At 54.2% G+C, this 22,689-nt stretch overlaps 1 protein-coding gene across 2 annotated transcripts in view; it reads right to left on the reverse strand.

Moving 5' to 3' along the window:
- The window catches only part of LOC112929354 (kinesin-like protein KIF19), a 44,940-nt gene that overhangs the window by 14,601 nt on the left and 7,650 nt on the right, over positions 1 to 22,689 (reverse strand). For both annotated transcript variants that reach the window (XM_072753298.1, XM_026011405.2), the window contains exons 5-16: positions 22,517 to 22,653; positions 22,171 to 22,296; positions 21,340 to 21,534; positions 18,156 to 18,308; positions 17,467 to 17,589; positions 15,388 to 15,511; positions 10,071 to 10,248; positions 8,522 to 8,705; positions 6,266 to 6,536; positions 5,712 to 5,833; positions 3,993 to 4,120; positions 463 to 568 (exon numbers count right to left, since the gene is read on the reverse strand). In XM_072753298.1, coding sequence (XP_072609399.1) covers positions 463 to 568; positions 3,993 to 4,120; positions 5,712 to 5,833; positions 6,266 to 6,536; positions 8,522 to 8,705; positions 10,071 to 10,248; positions 15,388 to 15,511; positions 17,467 to 17,589; positions 18,156 to 18,308; positions 21,340 to 21,534; positions 22,171 to 22,296; positions 22,517 to 22,653 — 1,847 coding nt within the window. The remainder of the gene's footprint in view (positions 1 to 462; positions 569 to 3,992; positions 4,121 to 5,711; positions 5,834 to 6,265; positions 6,537 to 8,521; positions 8,706 to 10,070; positions 10,249 to 15,387; positions 15,512 to 17,466; positions 17,590 to 18,155; positions 18,309 to 21,339; positions 21,535 to 22,170; positions 22,297 to 22,516; positions 22,654 to 22,689) is intronic.

A 22,689-nucleotide genomic window follows, 5' to 3' on the forward strand; every position in this document is an offset into this window, starting at 1 on the left:
GGGGGTGGGTGCAGGGTGGGGGTAGGGGAGGGCCAAGGAAGGTGCCTGAAGAAGCCCACCCCTGGATCTGGGACACCCAGGAGGCACTCCCACGGGAAGAGGGCCCAGGGCCTTTACGCACCACCTGGGGTCACAGATAGGGCCTCCCCCAGGGGACCTGAGCTTTCCAGAGCTCCCACTAGGGCAGAGGGCTCCCTGTGGGGCAAGGGTTGTCCTCAGCACAGATCCAGAGTGAGCGCACTCACTCCTTATCACTAGTCATCAGGCAGCTTTCTAAAGGCAGTTCACAGGAAAGGCCCGGAATTACTGACATAGAGGTGTGAATATTCACATCCTCCCCCTACCCCCAAGCCCCTCCACCTGTTGTGCCCCCTCCCCCCACAGCTCCCCCCACAGCTCTGCAGTGGCAGGGAGGCCTCACCAGAGCCTGAGCCCGGGCCCTGGTTAGGGCTGCACACCAACCTCGTGAGATGGAGGGGTTAGCAGGATGCGGAGGGACGGCGGAGGCAGAAGGGAATCTTGCTTTCCCAGTGTTTTTGATGGTGTGCCTTGTGACGACCTGTAGCCACTGTTGTGGGTAACACACAGAGGCAGCTGCTGAGCCAGCAGCAAGGGCCCCTCGGCCCTTTGTCCAGCCGAGGAAAGCAGAGCCTGAATCCCGGGGTGCCACAGCCTGCATCAGGCCAGGGCAAGTGGCGTCTATATGCTGCCATGGTCCGAGGTCACACTGGGCACAGGAGCTGAGTCCCTACCAAACCTGAGGGGGCTGCAGGAACCCCGAGGTTGTAGTCAGCTGGACAGAGAGGGCATCTGGCATCTGACATGGGGTCAATCTTGTAGAGAACAGAGGCCCTAACCAGTGGGTACTGTGCAACTCTGGGGGGGGCGGGGTTCGTGCCAGAACTGGGCTGCAGGGACATCTGGGTGGCTCAGCTGTTGAGCGTCTGCCTTCAGCTCAGGGCGTGATCCTGGAGTCCTGGGATCAAGTCCCACATTGGGCTCCTTGCATGGAGCCTACTTCTCCCTCTGCCTGTGCCTGTGTTTCTGCCTTTCTCTCTCTCTCTCTCTCGAATAATTTTTTTTAATGTTACAAAAAAAAAAAAAAAGAACTGGGCTGCAGCATGTCCAACTGGTGTTAGATCAGCGGTGGTAGAAACAGAACAGGACAAAACGTCTAAGCTGAGGCCCGAAGGATGATGATGGAAGAGCTATGCTGAGTGCTGGCAGAAAAACTTGCCAGGGACAGCCCGGGCAAAGGCCCTAGGGCAGGGAGCAGCTTGGCACAGCAAGGAGAGGAGGTTGGAGCAGACACAGAGTTTGCCCAGGACCCGTGTGGAAGGAAGACTTGGGCCGTTAGAAGGGGAAGGGACCACTGACAACCTTCCAGCCAGAACTTCCCCTATCCTATGGGTCTAGTCTATAAGAATGGGGTTTTCTAGCAGCCTCCCATCAAGACAGGTCATCAATGACTATAAGAACAAAATGTCATGCATCAGACCCAGGCTTCCTGATGAGTGTCCCCATGCCCCTGACCTCTGCTCTCCCATCTTCGAGATCGGAGTGGTAATATGCTGAGCTGCTGGGAAGACCACAAGCGAGCTCAATGACACGGGGTGTTCAAGCACTGTGCGGATCAGGGAGGCCTCAGGGATTCTATCTGCAGAGCGCAGGGCTCCCTAACACCGTGGCCAGGAGCCCAAACTAGAGACAAATGCTTGGCCTGTGTTTCCTCATGGTGAACCTCCAGCAAGCTCCTGAGCTCCTCCAATCCTATTTCCACCTGTGGAATGAGACCACCTGTGCCCTCCCTTCCTCTTTGAGGTGTGGTTATATGGAGGTACGATCTGTGGAGCAGTGGCAACCTCTTTGACCCGAAGGGGAGACACTAATTGCATGCCAAGGACACAGGCATCATCAAGTCATTTAAATAGTAGCTCCAAGTCCACTCATCCTCCAAATTCTCATCAGACAATACACCCTGTTTAGATCAAGTCATTCACATCGAAAATTCTCTTACTTGCAGCCAAAAGCATTCTGAATCGGGACCAAAAGCAACAGGAAAGTTGGAAGGGGTATGGGAACAGAGGCCCAGCTCTGGCCCAGAAGTCCTGCTCACAAGCGAGGACCGGCTCCCATCCCCCACCCGCTCACATTAGGCTGTCATCATCACGGCAGCTCTGTGTCATGTCCCCACTGTGTCAGGCACGCACAGCCCTGCAGGGAGGTATCATTGAACCCATCTAGACACAGGGCGCCTGAGGCTCAGGCCAGCCAGCCACTTGACCAGGATCCTGGGGCGCGGATGACCAGCATCCCCGGGACTCAAGCACTGGTCAGCCTGACATAAAGCCTGGCTGCCAACTACCTGTGGGCAGGGTCCCAGGGACTCTTCCCTACTAGGGCCCCTGTGCCGGCCTTAGCTGTTGCCAAGGGAACCAGCTTGCATGCCTTAGCTGAGGCAGCGGGTGGCAGCAGCACACCCTGTCTGCCGGGTGACACAGCTCCTCTTGTGCCGTGCGGAACATGGACCAGTGTCCAGCACATGGCCTGCAGGTAGCTTGGCCTGCTATGTGGCTACCGTTCCAGCTGCTGCAGCAATGGCTCTGCAACAGGCAGGGAGAGCCCCCTCCTCTCTACACTGAGGCCTGAAGGTGGGGGCTCACTTTGCAAGCAACCTACAATCAGCACTGTGTCAGAGTGGGGTCAACACCCATCTTCTCTAATCATGGGCCAAGTGCAAGTTCAGATAGGTGTGAGCCAAGAGCAGGAAGGCAGCATGGGCCCAGGAGCAGGTGGACGAGGCATCTAGTCTCGACTGGGGGGATGGGGCACTTTGTTTTCATATGCACATGCACATGTTACACACATGAAACACATGACACACACACAAATACGAAACACGCAACCATGCACACACAAAGAAACATACACACAAACCATACATGTGCATATGCATACACGTGTATACACAAACAACATATGCACATGTGTGCATGCACCGAAGATGGACCCTGGTGTTCTCATTCCCCCAAAGGGCATGGATCAAGCCTGGGCATTGCAGCCAAATGCAGCATCCAGGCCCTCACTGCACCCTGATTTAGACAAACCAGCTGCCAAGGTATTGGGAGTAACCCTGGAGAACTGTGACCCTAGGGAGGATAAGAGGATGTTGAAGATGTGTTGCTGATTTTGCTAGGATGCTAACTGACTGCATTGTGGTCACAAAGGGAGGAGTCCCAGCTGCAGAACCTGCATACTGACATACTGGGGGTAAATGTCACAATGTTTGTGACCCAGGTGACCACAGTGACTTGACCTGAACTGTGCCCTCCCCAAGCTCTGACACCCTGGTGACTGTATCCAGAGAGGGGTCTTCGGGAGGTCAGTGCGTGGGGCCCTGAGGACACAGGACCGTGTCCCCCAAGAGAGGAGGTGCACGGTCTCTACCACACGAGCCTGGATGCGGCCGTGTGCTCCTCGCCAGAGCGACACCCCGCCACACCTCCATTTTGGACGCCCAGCTCCACAACTGTGAGAAGTAAGTGGCCGCGGTGAGCCCCCTGGTCCTGGACATTCCATCAGGTCAGGCAGCTCGAGTGGCTCAGACAAGGACACAAACTGGCCAAATGCTAATGTGAAAACCAGGGGGCAAGTCAGTGAGTGCTGTGTTTACTGGTCTGTTCTGGTGTTGGAAGAAAAGTCAACAGAAGAGAGGGGAAAAGCATTGAGGGTGGGACACAGCGGCGGAGCATGAACAAAATACACGTAAAGTGAAAATGGCCTTTCTGGCAGCCCACTCCTGGCCTCATAACCACCCTGCAGAGCTAGCGCCTCCTGGGATATGTTTATTCATCTTAAGCAACGTTAGACGGACTTCCCGAGGGGAGGCTCTGCAGCCAGGATCCCCAGGGCCGGCCTCTGGTCCCTACTGCTGCACTCCGCCAGCTGAGGGCACGGCAATGCCCGGTCGGAAGAGGGGACAGTGCAGGTACCTGTCTGTCTCCAGCAGCATGGGTGGCAGCTCGAACTGGGCGCCCCATGGGAGGTCCTTCCTGTTGTCCAGCTGGTCTCGGCTGGCCTCCTCCGGCGGCGGGGGGGATGTGTTCAGAACAGAGCCATCCTGGGGCCAGAAAGAGGAGTTGAGGGAGGCGGCACAGACTGTGGACACAGGCATCATGCACAGATCTGCGAGGGGCCACAGAAGTCTGCCTGGCCACTATCGCTGGAAAGAAACCACCCAGCAGGGAGGCTCACCTCTGACTGGGCCTCCCCAGCACAGAGTCAGAAAGGATGCCGTGTGCACAGGCAAGCACCAGGGAGTGTCAGGGAATAGCCTTGACTCTTGAGTGAAAGTGGTGCACAGGCAGATTGCTTGTTGTCAGAGTACCTTCGAAAGCCCGCACGCCATTGAGAAGCCACACAGAGTCACCACGTGACCCAGCAATCCCACTTCCAGGCTTATAGCCAAAGAACTAAGGGCAGGGACTCAAACAGATCTTTCTACGTCCACGTTCATGGCACCGGTACACACAACAGTCGAGAGGTGGACATACCCCAAGTCCATGGTGGCACCAACACAAGGCCCGTTCACATAGCGGAGTACCTCTTGGCCTTTTTTTTTTTTTTTTTTTTTAAGATTTATTTATTCATGAGAGACAGAGAGAGAGGGAGAGAGAGAGGCAGAGACACAGGCAGAGGGAGAAGCAGGCTCCACACAGGGTGCCCGATGCAGGACTCAATTCCAGATCCCTGGATCAGGCCCTGAGCCGAAGGCAGAAGCCCAACCACTGAACCACCCAGGCATCCCTCTCTCGGCCTTAAATAGTAAAGACGTCTTGACACCGGCCACCACAGGGACAGACCAGAAGGGTGTCATACTCAGTGAAATAAGCCAGTCATGGAAGGACAAGGGCTCTCAGGTCCCTGGGGTCATCAAACCCGTGGAGACACCAAGAAGATTGTGGTGCCAGGGGCTGGGGAGGGGTCAGTTAATGGGGACGGTTCTGGTTTAGTGTAATACCTTTTATAAAGAAGTGAACCTGAGGGTGTCTTGGGGAGACTGACACAGTCCACAGGAAACACGGGAAGAGCAGGAGTCCAGATGGGGACACAGCCCCTGCTGGCAGCAGCAGACGTGGGGAGCCCTCGGATGGGGACCTCTAACCAGGGGTGGGACATGGCTTTATGTGCTCTTAGATCCCTGGACCCCTCCCCATGCCACATTTCTGGCTACTGCCCCTCACCCACTCTGCCTGAAGCCTGGAGGGCTCCCCTTTACTCTCCTGAGAAGGTGGAGCAGGGGGGCGGGGGGCCGTAGCTGCAGGCAGGGGTACAGCCAGTGATGACAGCTTTTGTCTGAAGAGTGGATGTGGAGCCCTGCCCCAGCCCTCTTCCCTCAGGAGTCCCCAGAATTGGCACCAGATGCCACCCACCATGCAGGAGACTGCCAGCATGCCCTGAAGGAGAGCTAACACACAAGATCCAGCCAAGGCTCCCCAGAATGCCGTTCCTGGGGTCCGTGAAGCACCACGGTCCACCTCATGCTCAGCTCAGGAGCGCCTCCGCTAGCAAACCTTCAGGGCCTCCCCAAACCTCCTGGAAGCCCGGCCACTGGCTTGGCCGCCCAGTGCTGCTGGCTCCGGCGCCTGGCTCAGGGCTGGATGGGGGATCCCTGAGGGTCCCCTTGCGGTGCCACAGTCCACGGGACTCACCCGCAGGGAGCTGGACATGACGGTGTGCAGCAGCAGCAGGCGGTTCAGCGAGCCCGCACCCAGCTCCCGTGAGTACAGGCAGCGCCGCCTGGCCAGGGACTCCGGCACTGCGATGCCACCCCCTGCGAAGCCGGGAAAGCAGGCGTGGGTGACAGCCCTACTTGTGGAGAAGATGGTGTCTTCTTTTTTATGGAAGTTTGAAGGCAAATAGTCCAAACTGATGAAGGAGGATTTTTCTAGACAGTGGGGTTTCCATATGGGGTCTTTCAGTTACCCTCACTGCCCCCTGGATGGTCTGTGCCATACATGTCATGTGTGTGCATGTGCCTGGATCCCTCACACTAACCAGCACACCTTGCACACTGTGCTTGGCTACTCCTCGCTTACCTGTACACCTGGAGAGGGTTTCATAACCGGGCACAGGGGCCCGGAGACAGGGGAGGGCTGAAGGCTGACTGCTGTCCCCCCCCCGCCCCCAGGCCACTGGGGACTGGGACTGTCCCCGATCATGAGCAGTGCCTCGTCCCTCTGGGGCTGGGATGGGGCGGCCTCACCCTGAATCAGCTGCCACTGATCCTGGATGAGCTGCTCACAGAGCAGCCGGTGCTGGTGGTAGCGCTGGATCACAAAGTCCTTCTGGCACATGAGGTTCCTCCGGCACAGATTGTTGGCCTGCAGCTCCGTGTTCTCCACCTCCAGCTCATGGGCCCGGCACAGCAGCCGTAGCACCTCCCGCTGGTCCTCACTGATGACCTGCGTGGGCAGCAGCTTCTCCAGCTGTGAGGCCTTCTTCTTGGCATTGGCCAGGCGCTGCTCCAGCCCGGCCTGGCAGAGAGACCAGGGGTTCAGGACAGGTGCATGGGGCCTGTGGTCCCATGCGTGCTCATCCTTGTTGGCTCAGCTTTGCAGCCTGTACCCATGAAAACACGACATGATCTATGGGCTCAGGGGACATGTGGCCATCACCCTGCACTAACCATGTCCTTTATTTTCTCTGTTCTATTCTCTCACACCTGGGACCTCACCTACCCTGAAGGGACTGACCCTCCCAAGTCTAGCTAGTTCCTGAGGATCCTGAACCACTCACCCAGGGGCACACTTCTCAAATGTACACCAGCCAACCTAGTGCCTGTACCCAAACTTCCTCCCTCCATGGGGCTCTCATGCTTTGGGCCACTGTCTCCCTGCCCCAATCTCCCAGGGACCAGACAACTGAGACAACCTCAACCCCAGAGCCCACCGGAATTACTCAGACTAGCCAGTCCCCAGTCTGCTCATCCTAAACCTGCTCACCTTTCTTGCACAAACCATAAGCAGGCTCTTCCCTACAGTGCCCCCGCCCTGCCTCCTGACCAGCCCTGGTGCTTCCCCATGTGGCCCCACATGGCATCCCATGCCCTCTTCTCCTGGAACTGTATGACCATCTTTCCAACGGTGGTCATCTCCTGGTCTCCTGGCCCTCCTGTGCTTCATATTTTCTATGAACATGTTGCATCTTAGAACACACCCCAGGACTCATACCTCCCTGCTGTCTCCACTGTGGGAAACCAAGGCTGCAGCCAAGGCTGCTGGGTGTGCCCACCCCCAGGACCATGGTCCCAGACACAGTCAGGATGACAACCACTGGTGAGGCCCAGGAGGACGTGCTCCAGCCTTTCACTCTTCCTCTGAGGTTGGGAGTGGGCAACTTTGGGAAGAGTTGGCTCAGCCCCCTGGCATGGCCCTCCTCCCCTCCGCCTGAGGTCCTCCCCACATTTGTGGGGAGGGTCCCAGCACACTGACAGCTTAAGTCACACAGAAGGTCTTTTTCATCTTTATATCCCCAGGCCTGGCATGGAGCTGGACACTTAAAACATCGATTTGTTCTTGATTCACTGGTTAACTCACTAATGGATGGACTCATTTTCATGCTACACTGTATCTCAATACCAATATTTGACTCTTGAAGTCATGCTCTCTGCTCATGCACATTATTGGTTTAAACAAAAGGCATCATTCTTATTTTTAATATTAGAGGACTTTCGAAGGGAGATCCCATAATCTCCAGGGGAGATGCAGCAACAGGAGGAGCTTCTCGGCTAGGCTCTGTGGCTCTTCACCGAAGTAAGTGCCCCCTGCTGTCAGTACCTGGACCTTAGCAGATGCTTCCTCCATGAGCCGGAACACACCCCTGAGCACTGAGCACTGAGCAGGCTAATGTTAATGTGCTGATCCAGTGGCTGCTCCAGGGCACTTCCCAGCTTTGCAGCCATGCCAGCTCTGCCCTTTCTCTGAAGCAGTACCGCAAAAGAATGAGCTACTGCATTAACAGCTCATGGAAATAGCCAGCTCTTCTCAGAAACAGGAGTGTTAGAGGCTTCTTTCCTCAGGGAGGAACCGGGCTTCCTCTGGCCCTTGCCCAGGTCAGGAAGACCTGAGCCGGGGAAGACGGAGTGAGATGCCCCCAGAAAACATGGACCAGGTCAAAGCGCTTGCCCATGAGACCCTCTAAGCTGGAGGCTTTGCCTTTAAGCTGCCTGTGCAGATGGGCGGGCAGGGGCTACCCCGTCTGCACGGCCACTGCTCCTTGGTCCCCCAGGGGCTGGTCCTCTTGCGAGCTGACCCTTGCCACCCCCTGCTGCCATCACTAGCATGAAGGGCATGGACTCTGCAGTCAGTCCAGGTCACATCCCCAGGGGATGTGGAACCATTTATCTCTACTTCCTGAGCCTGGCTCCCAACTACAGGCCGGTTGGTTGTGGTAGGCCTGACCCGGGGCACTGTGTTCACACTGCTGATGTGACCACACATGTGCAGACTCTCCTCCCTACCTTGAGGGCTGCAGTTTTCCGTTGCTCAGCCAAAAGCATGTTGACCTCCTCTCTGGCCAGAGCCACCTCGTGTGGCTCCACAGACTCGCCCTCATCCCCATCTGCATCAGCCTCTGCTGCCTCCTCGTCCCTCTCTGATGTCCTGTCCCTGTGTGCATGCTGGTGGGTCTTCTCACGCTCCCAGCTGCAGCCGCAACAGAGGGGTCAGGGGTCAGGGTGCAAGCCACGCCAGGGCTGGTCTACCCACAGGCCTGGGCGTGACAACTGCCACCTGATGGCTGTAAAAACTGGGCACAAACAAAAATTGGAAGGAAATAAAGAGGCAGTGAACATTACACAGGATTGCTGAATGATTAAGCACGGGACTCTGCTGCCTCCAGCCCACCACCCCCAAACCCGGCTCTGCCCAGGGGGCCTCAGGCCACCTATACACAAACGTGCCCCCACTGAGCCTGCTTTCCTCAGCCGTGGGACCCGATGGCAACAGTACACCTGGGGCTTTGAAGGTTAGCTGTGATGACCCCACTCGGGGCAAAACCTCAAAGAGGATGACAGGTCACCAGGCTGGGTGTGAACTGCCACGGACACTGTGGGGTGGGGGGACGCAGCAACAGATGGACAGAGAGCCTTTCCTGGTATAAGAATTCCTCCAGTGCAGATCTCACACTGTGTGTATAATTAAGAAAATAGGGATCCCTGGGTGGCACAGCGGTTTGGCGCCTGCCTTTGGCCCAGGGCACGATCCTGGAGACCCGGGATCGAATCCCACGTCGGGCTCCCAGTGCATGGAGCCTGCTTCTCCCTCTGCCTGTGTCTCTGCCTCTCTCTCTCTCTGTGTGTGACTATCATAAATAAATAAAAATTTAAAAAAAATAAGGAAAAGAAACAGGAAGAAGCAGGAAGAGGAGAATGTGGGGAGGACAAGATAAGAAATGGGCTGGGGCCCCAACACTCCATGTTAGTTACTGTAAGCAGGGGAGCCAGGTGTGCTAATTTGTCCGGGGCAGGACCAGGCACACCCGCTGTCCCAGCATAAATAGCACCCCTCACCCTCTTAAACACATCCCACTCCAGATGACAAATTGCATGGCCAGTCCCTCCATGTGTGGTCAGTCTATTCACAGTAGGTGCAAATAGCAAGTATATGTGGATGGGTAGATGAGTCCTGGCCTAGTGGGTGTACAACCTTAGATAAACCCACATCCCCTCTGAGCCTCAACATCCTCTTAGGTAAAATGGGGTTAATCCTAACCTGCCAGGGCTGACACTGGACTCTAGCTTGAGACAAGGAAATCAAAAGGAACTGCAAGCCTTTCCCCATCCGGCCCAGCTTAGCAACAGGGACAGGAGAGCAGGAAGGGATTGGGCCAGGAATCCTGCCTGGGAAGAGAAGGTGCCCTTCACTAAAGTCCCCTTGGGGGACCTGCAGGAGGTAGAGGCTGCACAATAGCAAAAAAGGGCTTTCCCAGTGGCCCCTTGTGTCCTGGCTTGCCTCCCTGCCCTGTGCAGATGCATGGCATCTGGGCCCTGGGTGAGTGGGCACACTCACTCTGCAATGGTGAGCAGGTGGCGGGACGTGTCAACATGAAGCTCGATGTTGGTGTTCTCCAGCTCCACCAGGCTGCGCCGCATCTCCAACTGCTCCTTGAAGGCTCCGATGAGCTGTGCCCGGATCTTGTTCATCTGCAGGCGGCTATCCTCCTCTCCATCACTGGGGGGGATCATGACTGGGGGCAGGAAAAGAGTTAGTTGCACCAGGAGCAATGATCCCTAAGCCAAGGTGGAACTCAATGCTTGTAGTGGTCTGGACCAAGAACTCTATACACATGTTTGGATGGATGAGTGGATGGACAGATGATAGATAGGTGGATGGATGGATGGGTGGGTGGATGGATGGATAATGGGTGAATAATGGATGAATGGATGGGCAGATGATGGATGGATGGATGAATGGGTAGGTGAATGATGGATAGATGGAGAGATAAATGTATGGGTAGGTGGGTGGATGGGTAGATGATGGATGGGTGGGTGAATGATGGATGGATGGAGAGATAAATGTATGGATAGGTGGGTGGATGGGTAGTTGATGGGTGGATGAGTAGGTAAATGATGGATGGATGGATGGATGGATGGGTGAATGATGGATACATGAATGAATGGGTGGATGAATAATGGATGGATGGATGGATGGATGAGTAGATGATGGATGGGTGGATGGATGGATAGGTGAATAATGGGTGAATAGATGGTTAGATGATGGATGGATGAATGGGTGGGTAAATCATGGATGGATGAATGATGGATGGATGGATGGATGGGTGAATGGTGGATGGATGAATAGGTCAATGAAAAATGGATGGATGAGTAGATGATGGATGGGTGGGTGAATGATGGATGGATGGAGAGATAAATGTACGGATAGGTGGGTGGATGGGTAGTTGATGGGTGGATGAGTAGGTAAATGATGGATGGATGGATGGATGGATGGATGGATGGATGGGTGAATGATGGATACATGAATGAATGGGTGGATGAATAATGGATGGATGGATGGATGGATGGATGGATGAGTAGATGATGGATGGGTGGATGGATGGATAGGTGAATAATGGGTGAATAGATGGTTAGATGATGGATGGATGAATGGGTGGGTAAATCATGGATGGATGGAGAGATGGAGAGATGGATGTGTGGATGGGGGGGTGGGTGGGTAGATGATGGATGGATAGATGGATAAGAGCGGAAAGGATGGATGGATGGATGGCTAGATAATCCAATGGATGGTTTAGAGGGCCTCTTTACCTGGTTTGGGGTCAGATTACCTGGATTTGCATCTCAGGAATCCAAGGAGGGGTGTGTCTGAGCTCAGACTTCACTCACTTCCTCAGGGAAACCCTCTCAGATTCTCAATCTGGGTCCACCTGCCACTTGTTCTGATAACATCCTGCCTTCTTCTTCACAGTCCTCTGCACATTGGTAATTGATAAACATTTTGTGATCCATGTTTGGCCCCTGACTTTCCTACTAGAATGTAAGCTTCACAGAGCAAACTAGTTTTGTCTTTTTGTTTCCCATGTAAGCTCCTACCTAATAGTTGTCCATGGTTAATTGATGGTATTCCCTGACTGCCCCATGGTAGCTCCACTCTGACCACACACAGTCTGTTCCCCTGACCTGGAGGGCAGTGGTCAAGGGGCACTTTTTCCTTAAATGCGAAGCAATCTGAGATGGGAAAAATGAACCATGCATCTGAATACCTGACCGTTGTAGTCATTAAAACAAGATATGGGGGAGTAGTTGGTACCCTGGAGATGCTCATAATGCTCTTGGCAGAGACGTGCACACCAATATCCCACTACTACCCCAGGCATGCCACAGCAGGACCCAAGGGAATCCCATCATGCCCTCAGGGCTCACCATGAGACCACTCCCTCATGACACTGCCCGCCTTCCCAGTACAGACCACCTAGGGCCATTCCCAATAATTAAGAGGCCATCAGGGTAAAGGTCCTTACAGCATGCCTCCCTGTTCAGCACTGACTCCAAAGAAGTCCAAGTGTCCTGGTCACCACCTAACTTTGCAAATTCTCTACGACAACCCCATCTTTCACCCCCACTCACCCGCCAGCCTTCTGCTGACCACCTGGGAAGCAGTCTGGCATCAAAAACAGCCCCTTTTCTTTGCAGACTTCCTTCACCCTTTTGTTCTCACAGAACCCTGAGCCAAATCACCTAAAACAAATAGGCACCCATGTGCCCAAGGAGACCGAGTAACTAGAAAGCCCCAAAGTGCCCATCAAAGGGGATGAGATCTGCAGACTCTAGTGGAATATTCTGCAGCTGTTGGAGAGACTAGAGAATGGGGCAGACCCATTGCACAGGCCACCAGGACACACCACTGGGTGAGAAAAACAAGGTACAGAGCAATAGCCATAGACTAATGTCATTTTATGTCAAACCTTAAAGTCAACCCCCTGCCCCATGGACATATATCACATAAACCATGCATCCCTATCTGGACACATCCGTGTCTACCACGCTGCACAGAACACAATCCAGACAGGTTCATGTCAAATGACAGCAGTGACCTCAGGGAGCTAGTGAAGGAAGGATAAACTACGGGCAGCCCAGGTGGCCCAGCGGTTTAGCACCGTCTTCAGCTTAGAGTGTGATCCTGGGGTCCTGGGATCGGGTCCCGCATCAGGCTCCTTGCATGGAGCCTGCTTCTCCCTCTGCCTGTGTCTCTGCCTCTCTCTCTCTCTCTCTCTCTCTCTCTCTCTCTCTCTCTTTGTGTGTCTCTCATGAATAAATAAAAAAAATCTTTTTAAAAAATAATAAACCTACAGCCAGTGCAAGGAAGGAGACAACAAAAGGCCGGAGGAAGACTCAACAGAGCCTCTCAGCAGTGCCTCCGGGATGCCATGGCCACTGTCCCTTCTCTGTGGAAGATGCTCACACTTGGCTCTGGAGTTTCTCCTCACCACTGCTCTCTTAGTTTTCTTGGTGACTCCCAAATCCTCCCAGGTGATCCAGACACCAACCTGAGGACCTGAGCTCCGTGACCTCCTGTTCCTGGGGTACCACCTCTATGGAGTCCCCGGACCAGTCACTGGTGTGGCTACGGTGTAAGGGACCTGCCAGCTATCACCCCCATCCCTTCATACAACATGCCCTCAATTTCCAGCTTTTTTTTTTTTTTTTAATTTTTATTTATTTATGATAGTCACACACACAGAGAGAGAGAGGCAGAGACACAGGCAGAGGGAGAAGCAGGCTCCATGCACCGGGAGCCTGACGTGGGATTCGATCCTGGGTCTCCAGGATCGCGCCCTGGGCCAAAGGCAGGCGCCAAACCGCTGCGCCACCCAGGGATCCCAATTTCCAGCTTTTAATGAAAGTCTGAAAACCCCTTTTCCCAGCATTTAGTACAACTGCCCTTGTATAGGAGCTTAGAGGACAGAGCCATTGGCAAAGCCAACAGTCAGAAAATCCACAGGACAAAGGATTGTGTCTTCAGCAAGAATCAAAAGGAAAACCACAAAAGGGAAGAGGGGGTGCTCATGGAAGAGAAGAGGCCACATTCAAGGTGTGGCCGGATGACACCGATGGGCTTGTTGGAAGCTTGCACCCCCACCAACCATCTGATGACACCACAGACATGGACACATTTTCTAGCCATGGAAAAGGCATGTAGTTTTGTGTTGGTGGAGTCTCTGTTTCATAGGGAGTACGTACTCTCGTATCTCTGAGTACAGTGGTATGATGTCTGGAATTCACCTCCAGATGATGGGATGGGGGCAGCGTGGGGAGGACACAGCGAGTGAGCCTGGTGGTGGCTCTGGCTGGGGTATGCCATTCTTGACTTCCTCTTCAGCAAGTGTTGGAAATTCCCATAATAAAAAATGTGAGCAACATGCCTACATGGGGTCTGGCTACACAGATGGGCCTGCCCAGCCTCCATAACCAGAGTCAGGGGGCACATCAGTTTGCTCATCCAGACCTCCATCCCCACCCCATGATGGGCACACTATGGTCCCCCAGCTTCCTGGGCACAGGAGAACATGGGCCTCATGGTGAATCTGGAGGAGTGAGAGTGCTAGGGCACAGAACACGCACGCTCTAAGTTTGAACAGATGCCGCCAAGCTGGCCTCCCAAAGACACAGGGTAATTCACACTCCCAGTAAGAGTGTTCACATTGCCATCTACATACTGTATTTTATATCATCTGTTTACTATTACCTGACATTTTAACTTCAGCCAATCTGATCAGTGAAAATTATTTCAATGTGTGTCTGTTTCCTGATGCAATTAAGAATCATTCTCTATGGGCACCTGGGTGGCTCAGTGGTCAAGCATCTGCCTCCTTCAGCTCAGGTCGTGATCCCGGGACCCAGGATCGAGTCCCACATCGGGCTCCCTGCATGGAGCCTGCTTCTCCCTCCGCCTGTGTCTCTGCCTCTCTCTCTGTGTCTCTCATGAATAAATAAATAAAATCTTAAAAAAAAAAGAATCTTTCCCTGTTTATTGGCCACTAAGAATTCTTTGAATCATCTATTTATTCCCCCAGGTTTGGCTCATTTGTTCTTTCTTATCGATTTTCAAAAATCCTGCATTTGTTATGGCAAAGCTTATCTTAATCAGGCATAAGAACATGTATGGATGCAGGTATGTATGTACATATATATACATGTGTGTGTGCCTGACTTTCTTACTGGTGCTTTTAAAGATATCTTTTTAACTTACTGATTAATTTTATAATTTTTGGAGAAGTTATGATATGCTCACCCCTAAGGAAGGTCTACCCTAAGACTGGTCTGGGGAGAAAGGGGAAATGGAGAGAAACTGTGTGATGGACATGGGATCTGTTTGGGGAGAAGGTGGAAATGCTTTGGAACCAGATGGAGATAGTGGCTGCAGAACACTGTGGACTAGACAAATGCCACTGAACCATGTATGCACTTGAAGACGGTAACTGTTAAGTTGTGTGAGCTTTGCCACAGCAAATAAACACAGATTTAGATGCTGACATTAGGGGAAGCAGAGAACTCTCTGTACTATTCTGCAACTTTTTTTTGTAAATCTAAAATTATTCCAGAGTGGAAGATTATGTTTTTAAAGAAAAACTGATCTGGGGAGAAGGAAAAAACAAGAATGTGGGAGGGTGAGAAGGAGAGGAAAGGTAGAGGAGGAGCTGGGGAGAAGGCAGGGAAGCCAGCCCCTCCTTGCCACCAGGGGCCCGGAGACGGCAGGCAGCACATGGCGGGCTGGCACCGAAGGCCACGCCACATGCCCTGGGTGGGGTGGCACAGCCACAGGGGTCCCAGAAGCTTGGCTCTACTTTGTGCTTCCCAGACACCAGGTTTACCTCTCTTCTCCCCCTCCTGCTTCTCAATTTTGGACTTGAGGTGCTCGATCTCCCTGCGCAGGTCAGAGATGACGTCCGTGTACTGTGCAATGCGGTAGGACACGTTCAGCAGATTGCGCTTCACCTGGTGGATGGGACACACGGCCAAGGTCAGAGCTTGTGGGAACCGTCCTGCTGCGTGACATATTCACACCACAAGGAGGCCAGCACATTTCGTTGGGAAAATTCAGATTGACACACCTCAGCCTTGAAAAGAGAGGAACCTTGCCACCTGCCACCGCAGGGATGCACCCTGAGGACGAGAGGATGAGTGACACAAGCCAGACACAGAAGGATGGACATGGGGACCCCACCCACATGAGATCCCGGCGTCATCAGACTCCCAGATAGAAAGTAGACGGTGGGGCCAGGGTATCAGTGTGTCACGGGGATGGTACATTCCGGAACCAGATGAGGGGATGGCAGCTCAGCAGCAGGAATGTGCTCGGTGCCCTTGAACTATTCACTGAAATTCGTTAAGATGGTAAATTTTCCGTCATGCATTTTTTGCCAGTGAAGAAATTTCAAATGATCCATCAAGAGTCTTTTTAAAAACCCTCCCCATGGGTAACCACTGCGTAACTTTGATGTGTGCCCTCCGGATCTTCCTCTGTGTGGTTTTGCTCACGTATATACACCTACAGAGACATAGAGGGGGAGTTTCTTGCTACAGGTTTAGCTTTGGTTTTCTATGTAAATTATATCAGACCAGGGCTATTATTTTCTTTTTTAACGTTTGGTTTTTTTTTTTTTTTTTTAAGTAGGCTCCATGCCGAACGTGGGGCTTGAACTCACAACCCTGAGATTGAGAGTCAACATGCTCCACCTACTGAGTCAGTTGGGCACTCCCCAGAACTTTTCTTCTTTAACTTGCTTTTTTCATCCGGTGATGTGTCTGGGAGGCCGTCTGTCTGCCCCATTCTCTCCAACAGCTGCAAAGCGGTCCATGGGAGGGACGCACCAGTTTGATGGCCCTGTCCCCTTTGACGGTTACTTTGGGGCTTTCCTAGTGACACAGCCTCCTGGAGCACATGAGCCCAAGCTTATCTTTGTTGAATTTGGAGGGTGGAAGTCCTGGTCATGAGGCACAAACACCTCGTTTGACAGTCCTGAGCCTGCACACCCAGGCTATCCCTCACTCGGGGCCCGGTGTCCTCGACTGACCCCCTGAACTCTGTCTTCTCCACTGCTCTTCCTTGCAGCACCCTGTGGCTGTCACGGAGAGAGCACTCACAACAATTGGAAGTGACACACTTACCTGTGGGAGGTCATATTTGCCATCTGCCTCACCCCATAGCTAAGCTCAAAGTTTGGCTGAAAGCAGAGGCTATCCTGGCACCTCACTCAGAGCCGCACAGTGGGAAGGGCTCATCCCTTGTTTGTGGGCAATGAGAACCACAGCCAGTGACACCTCCCCTCGCTGACCACTAGGCCTGTATGCCCTGGGCAGCGTACAGGTGTGGTGTCCCTGCACCTGCATACAGCCCTCGGAGATGAATCCTCTACACTGAACGCTGCAGTGTGGCCAAGCGGCACAGCAGCTCATGCAATGAGCTGCAGCCAGGCTCTCTGGGTGGCAACACCAACTCTGCTTGGGCCGAGAAGGTTGGAGAAGTTGCCCTATCTCTCTCCATGCTTCAGCTGCCCAGGCTGCAAAATGGAAAGATAATAGGCCCCTCTTCCTGGGGAGAGGGTGGCGATAAATTCAATCAAAACATCAAGGGCTCATAGTGTGCCTGACAGCTAAGTCCACATCATAAACACCCCGAACCCCAAGACTGCGGCCTCATGAGGATAAACGGTCTTTGCAGATGTAATTAAGGATCTTGAGATAAGGTCCTCCTGGACTTGGGGGCCTGAAACTCAATGCCAGTGTCCGTCTCAGAGACGAGAAGTGGGACAGATATGTCAGGTGCCCAGGAACTCAGCATGCTGGGAGCCCTGGGGTGGATGGGAGCCTCCCCTAGAGGCTCTGCAGGGAGCACTGAGTTAGAATTTAGTGAGTGGGGAAGCAGATGAGTGAGCACATGGGGGCCTCACCCTTGTCTTGATGTTTTTTGCCCTGTAGGCATACAGCAGAGTGGTCCGAGACTCCTCGAAGTACGTGCTGGCTGGACTGATGTGTGCGATCATCACGGTCCGGCTATTCCCTCCCAGGGCATCCTGTGCAGCGGAAGGTCCAAGCTGGGGGTAAGGGTAATATCTCCCTCCCATCCCAGCCCTCTGAGGTTCCTGCTTCAAGCCCTGAGCATGGCAGGTGATGCCAGGACCAAGAGTTTGGTACTCGGGGAGGGGACACTCAGACAAAGTGACATCTGTTCCAGGCCCACCCCCTTGGACTTCTGCTCTGATGAGAACAGATTATATTGAGAAGCCAGATCTACAGGGACATTTACTTATTGTTTTGACCATTTGTTCACCTTCACCCTTGCTACAGAATAGAGGGGGCAGTGTCCATCCCAGAATAGGGGGGGAATATCTCACTGTCAGAGCGTCCAAGATGGGACAGACAGCCTCAGTAAGGTAGTGAGCTCCCTGTGGCTGGGAATATGTAAGCCCAGGCTGGCCCGTGCCCACAGAGGGATGGAGCTGTCAGACAGTGACCAGTCACGGTTTCTACAATGCTCTCCTGCCTTCAGGGGTTCCCAGCGGGGGCGCAGTGCTCAGCCCCAGGTCTGGGCCTCCCTCCTGGCAGGGAAGCCCCCAGCGATGCGGGCCCATGGCTGTACCTTCAGCAGGCGTGTGAGCTTGCTGTCTCGGAAGTTCACGTACTGCGCCCGGCTGCCGCCCTTCTCGCTGAGCGCATTGATGCAGTTGCCCAGTGCCAGCAGGGAGCGGTTGATGTGGGCACCCTCCTTCATCCTCTTGCCGCGGTTCTGGGTCTGGGTGGGAGAGGACGAGGTCTGGGCCCGAGTGGCTCAGACAGCATGCACTGCACCGCCTGGGGCCCAGAGGTGACAGGATTCTGTGTGGGGCACTACGTGGCCACAAGAGGGAACACAGCAGAGCTCCATGCAGATGGCAATGGTGTGCTCCTCATTAAAGGAGATGAGACCCGGATTAGAGGGACATCCATGCACAATAACCCCACTTGTACGAGGCGCAGACGGGCGTGTGGGTTTCGCCATGCCAGAACTTTCCTCACCTTTGGCACAGGGGCTCCCTGTCCTCACTCTCTGTGGCCCTGTTTCCTCCATCACTGGGCCTCCCTAGCAACTGCCCTGCTCTCTGCCGTGATCCCCATCTTCCTGTCCACTCCCCGCTGGATCCCAGGCTCTGCGATGGCCAAGTGTCTCCGGAGGCCAGAACCCTGGCACTGCCCGGCTCACAGCAGGGGCTGCTCGAAGGAAGATGTGTGAGGGAGCCAAACTGCCCTCGTGGTGAATACTTCCAAGTGCAAGCACGGTGGGCACTCTTACTTTCTTCCCCTGATCCCTATATTCCATATTTTCTGCACTGTGTTTCTAGTACATGTGAAATCAGGAAAACAAATTATTTTTCTCTTTAAGGGCATGGATTTTGGAGTCAACCTGGAGCATGGTTTGAGAATCTCTAACAGATCTCCTAGTCTGTCCCGTCTTCCTCTTCTGCCAAAAGGTGCAATCTTCTGACCTCATGGGGTTATGGTGAGGAATTAGTGCATAATGTACAACAGGCCAGGGCAGGCTTGGGCCCACAGAAGCAAGCGATAAATGCCAGCTACTACTTTCATTAAGTGGGAGCTGGGGGCAGCCCAGGTGGCTCAGCGGTTTAGCACTGCCTTCAGCCCAGGGGATCGAGTCTCACATCAGGCTCCCTGCATGGAGCCTGCTTCTCTCTCTGCCTGTGTCTCTGCCTCTGTGTGTGTGTGTGTGTGTGTGTGTCATGAAAAAACAAATAAAATCTTTAAAAAAAAAAAAAAAGTGGGAGCTAGTGCAGGGCAGCACCGGAGCTGCTGGCGTGGTCAGAGCCAGGGCAGCTGCTCACATCATGCGTCCGTGTCACAAAGTTAGGGGGTTTTCTCAGAGACCTCATGCCCTGTAGCACAGTCTTTTTTTTTTTTTTTTTTTTTTTTTTAGCACAGTCTTTTCTAAGTGATTTTCTATGAAGAAATGACAGCTCGCGAGTGCCAAGCGGATGGTAAAACTAGCCCATGTAGGCCACTTGAATATACAGCTGAAACAAAACCAAGGCCCAGAGAGGGGCAATGGCTTACCCAAAGGCACATTGCAAGTCAGAGCAGAGTGAGAGCAAGGACTCAGACCCTGGACTCTGTCCCTGCAACCCTGGCCATCTTGTCCCGAGGACACAGCCAGGCCCAGCTAGACCAGGCCAGAGTCCCAGACCTCCATCACACTGGGCTTCACCTGCGTGACTTGTCCGCACCCACATCTGTCTGTGTGCCAACTGTGTCCTTTATTATCTGAACCCTGATGCTTTGACAACTGACATCCCTGCGGACCCTGGAGCGACTGCCCCCTCCCAGGATCAGGCAATTCCTGGAGATAAGGAACAACTCATCTGGAGTACCCCTTTCAAATGCAGACCACCAACCCAGAGCCCACACATCCACCATCCCACTCTGGGCCACTGTCCCCTCTCCTAAAACCCCACAGGGACCAGACAACCAGGGTAGCCCCAAGCCCCAGAGCCCACTGGAATTACTCAGACTAGCCAGTCCCCAGCCCGCTCACCTCTCCCCTGCCTTCCCCCAGAAACCATAAGCAGGCTCTCCCCCACAGCATCACCCCCTGCCTCCTGACCAGCCCTGGTGCTGCCCCATGTGGCCCCGTGTGGCATCCCGTGCCCCTTCCTCTTGGAACTGAGTAAAGACCATCTTTCCAATGGCAGTCAGCTCCTGGTCTCCTGGCCCTCCTATGCCTCACATTTTCTACAAACACATTGCATTTTAAGCCAGTCTGACTCTAGCAGCTGGCCAGGCCCTGCTCATTTTAGCAACTGGAGCACCAAGCCAGGCCCAGGGCAGGTCAGCGAATGGATAAAATGACTCAGTGATCAAAAACTGGAAGACAAATATCACAGCAGCAGAAGGCAGGGATTTGGGAAAATGCCCCCAGGTCCAAAGCCTGGACCCACCACCTAACACGGCCAAGTCACAGCACTGCCAGGTCCCAGCTCCACATTGCTGCCCACCTTACACTGTGCTGGCGGTTACGTGGATCATATCAGCTAAGGGCAGATTGTTGATAACATTACCATGTGGACACTGCCTCTGTCCAGCCCGGCCCTGGGCTGGGTCCTGCCCTCAAAGAAGGCTCAGGTGCCTGGGACAGCAGAAGATAAGCTGCCCTCTCCCAGCGACAGTTGCCACAAAGGACAGGTGAAACAAGAGCTCAGGGACAGGCAAGTGGGACCCTCAGAAGGAGTGTGGGGGCCATCAGCCAGGTAGGTCCACAGTAAATTGGGCGCCGTCCTCCCAACAGCCATGCTTGACACACATGTTCCCTCCACCTGACATGCCCTTCCCTGTATCCCACCAAACTCCTAATGCCCCTCTCAGGCTCAGCCCTAAGACCCCACCCCACCATCCAGCCCTCCTCTGGGCTCCCACAGCCTCCATGCAGACCCTGAATCTCTTCAAAGCACAGGCCCACCTGTGCCATAATTATCCACTCACATAACTCTCTTTCCCCAGAGGTTCAGAGCTCCCTGGGTCTGGGTGATGTTCACCCAACAGGAGAGCCAGCCACGCAGGAACCGTAAATTTGTAAACACTGGCTCAGTGAACTTGGCCACTCAACCCGCATTGAGACTCCCTTCACTCTATCACTGGTTAATGAGTGATGCCTCTCTGGGCCAAGTACAGCTCTAAGCACTGAAAACCTGTTGGACAAGGAGGGGCAGCACCCTGCTCACAGGCCACAGGTGAGTAACTGTGGGGAGGTGGGAGGGGTGGGAGGGACGTCAGAGAACCTGCGATGCCCGCTCTGAGCCTGCCAGGTCCACCATGAAGAGCTTCCCAACGCGCACTTCCTCCACCAAATCTGGGCCACGGCTCCGCTGGCGCACGGTGACCTGCAGCACGGCGTGGGAGCGAGAGGATGTCTTATTGGTGGCCGTGGGCTCCTGCGTGCGCTGCCGGTTGCCTTTGGTGAGCAGCTGCATGATCTGAAGACACAGGTGGGGTTGGGTGGGTGGTCGGGGCCCATGGGAGGCCACATGCTCTCTCCAGAACCACCCAATCCAAGAGAGGAGCGCTGGTCCCTTGAGCCCTCTTGGACAGCTCTTTGCCAACAGAACCTCATCCAGTGGAAGCAATTTCTGGTTTGCAGCACGGAGTGACCGATTAATCCTCCGTCAACCAGTCCAGCAGGAACAGACCATTGTGGATGCTTGTACCACCCTCCCCCTGCTCTGTGCATTGCAGACACCACCACTGGATTACCCTCCTCTTCCCCACAGAGCCAAGAGCAGTCCCAGAACTTTCCACCACAGAACCCCACAGTCATATGGGTTCACTGGCTGGCAGACAGGCTGAAACCTGTTTGTGCACAAGCTGCCATGGGAACCAAGCCAGCGAGCTGCAGTAGAGGGAGGACAAGCAGGAAGGCTCCCTGACCCAACCCCACAAGGGATGCTGCTAAGGGCATTGTGGTCTATCAGCGATGTCTGCTCCAAGCACAGCCTCTGTCACCCCATTAGCCAAGAAACAATGGGGGGCGGGGCTGCGGGTGCGGCTCTGCTGGTGAGCTCTGGCGAGGGTGGCTGCCGAGGCTGAGGCCTACTTCCCTCCGTGACCCTCACCTCCTGGGCGTTTGAGGTAGAGACCTCCATGATGCCTGCGATCTGGATGCTGCCCCTAGAATCTTCCCTCAGGTCCAGAAACCCAGAGGATGGGTTCAGGAGATCTCGGATCACTTCATTGTAAATCTGGGAGGAGGGACAAAAGCGGGAAAGTAGCTTTGGTGCAAAAGCAGGGCAGGACTTAATGATCACAGGGGCCTTGCATCCCCAGAGCAGTCTCAGATGCCCAGAGGGCTAAGGCTTTTCCATGAGGCCGGTGGGCATCAGGGGCCACACACAGAGGGCTGTAGTGAATGGTTGCACCCATGTCATGGATGGGGCAGCTGAGGCAGCTAGGCGGGCTCACCTCGAGGTAGGACATGGACACGCTGCAGTCTGCACTGTCACGGATCTCCTCGATAGCCCGGAAGAGGTCGGCGAGGGTCTGCAGGTAGATCCCGGGCTCCGCGTCCATCCCCAACATGGTGTAGGTCTTCCCTGCACCTGCGGGGGGACACCCACCACTGCGGGCATTCCTGA

Source organism: Vulpes vulpes, chromosome 3 (assembly GCF_048418805.1).
Source record: "Vulpes vulpes isolate BD-2025 chromosome 3, VulVul3, whole genome shotgun sequence".
Taxonomy (NCBI): domain Eukaryota; kingdom Metazoa; phylum Chordata; class Mammalia; order Carnivora; family Canidae; genus Vulpes; species Vulpes vulpes.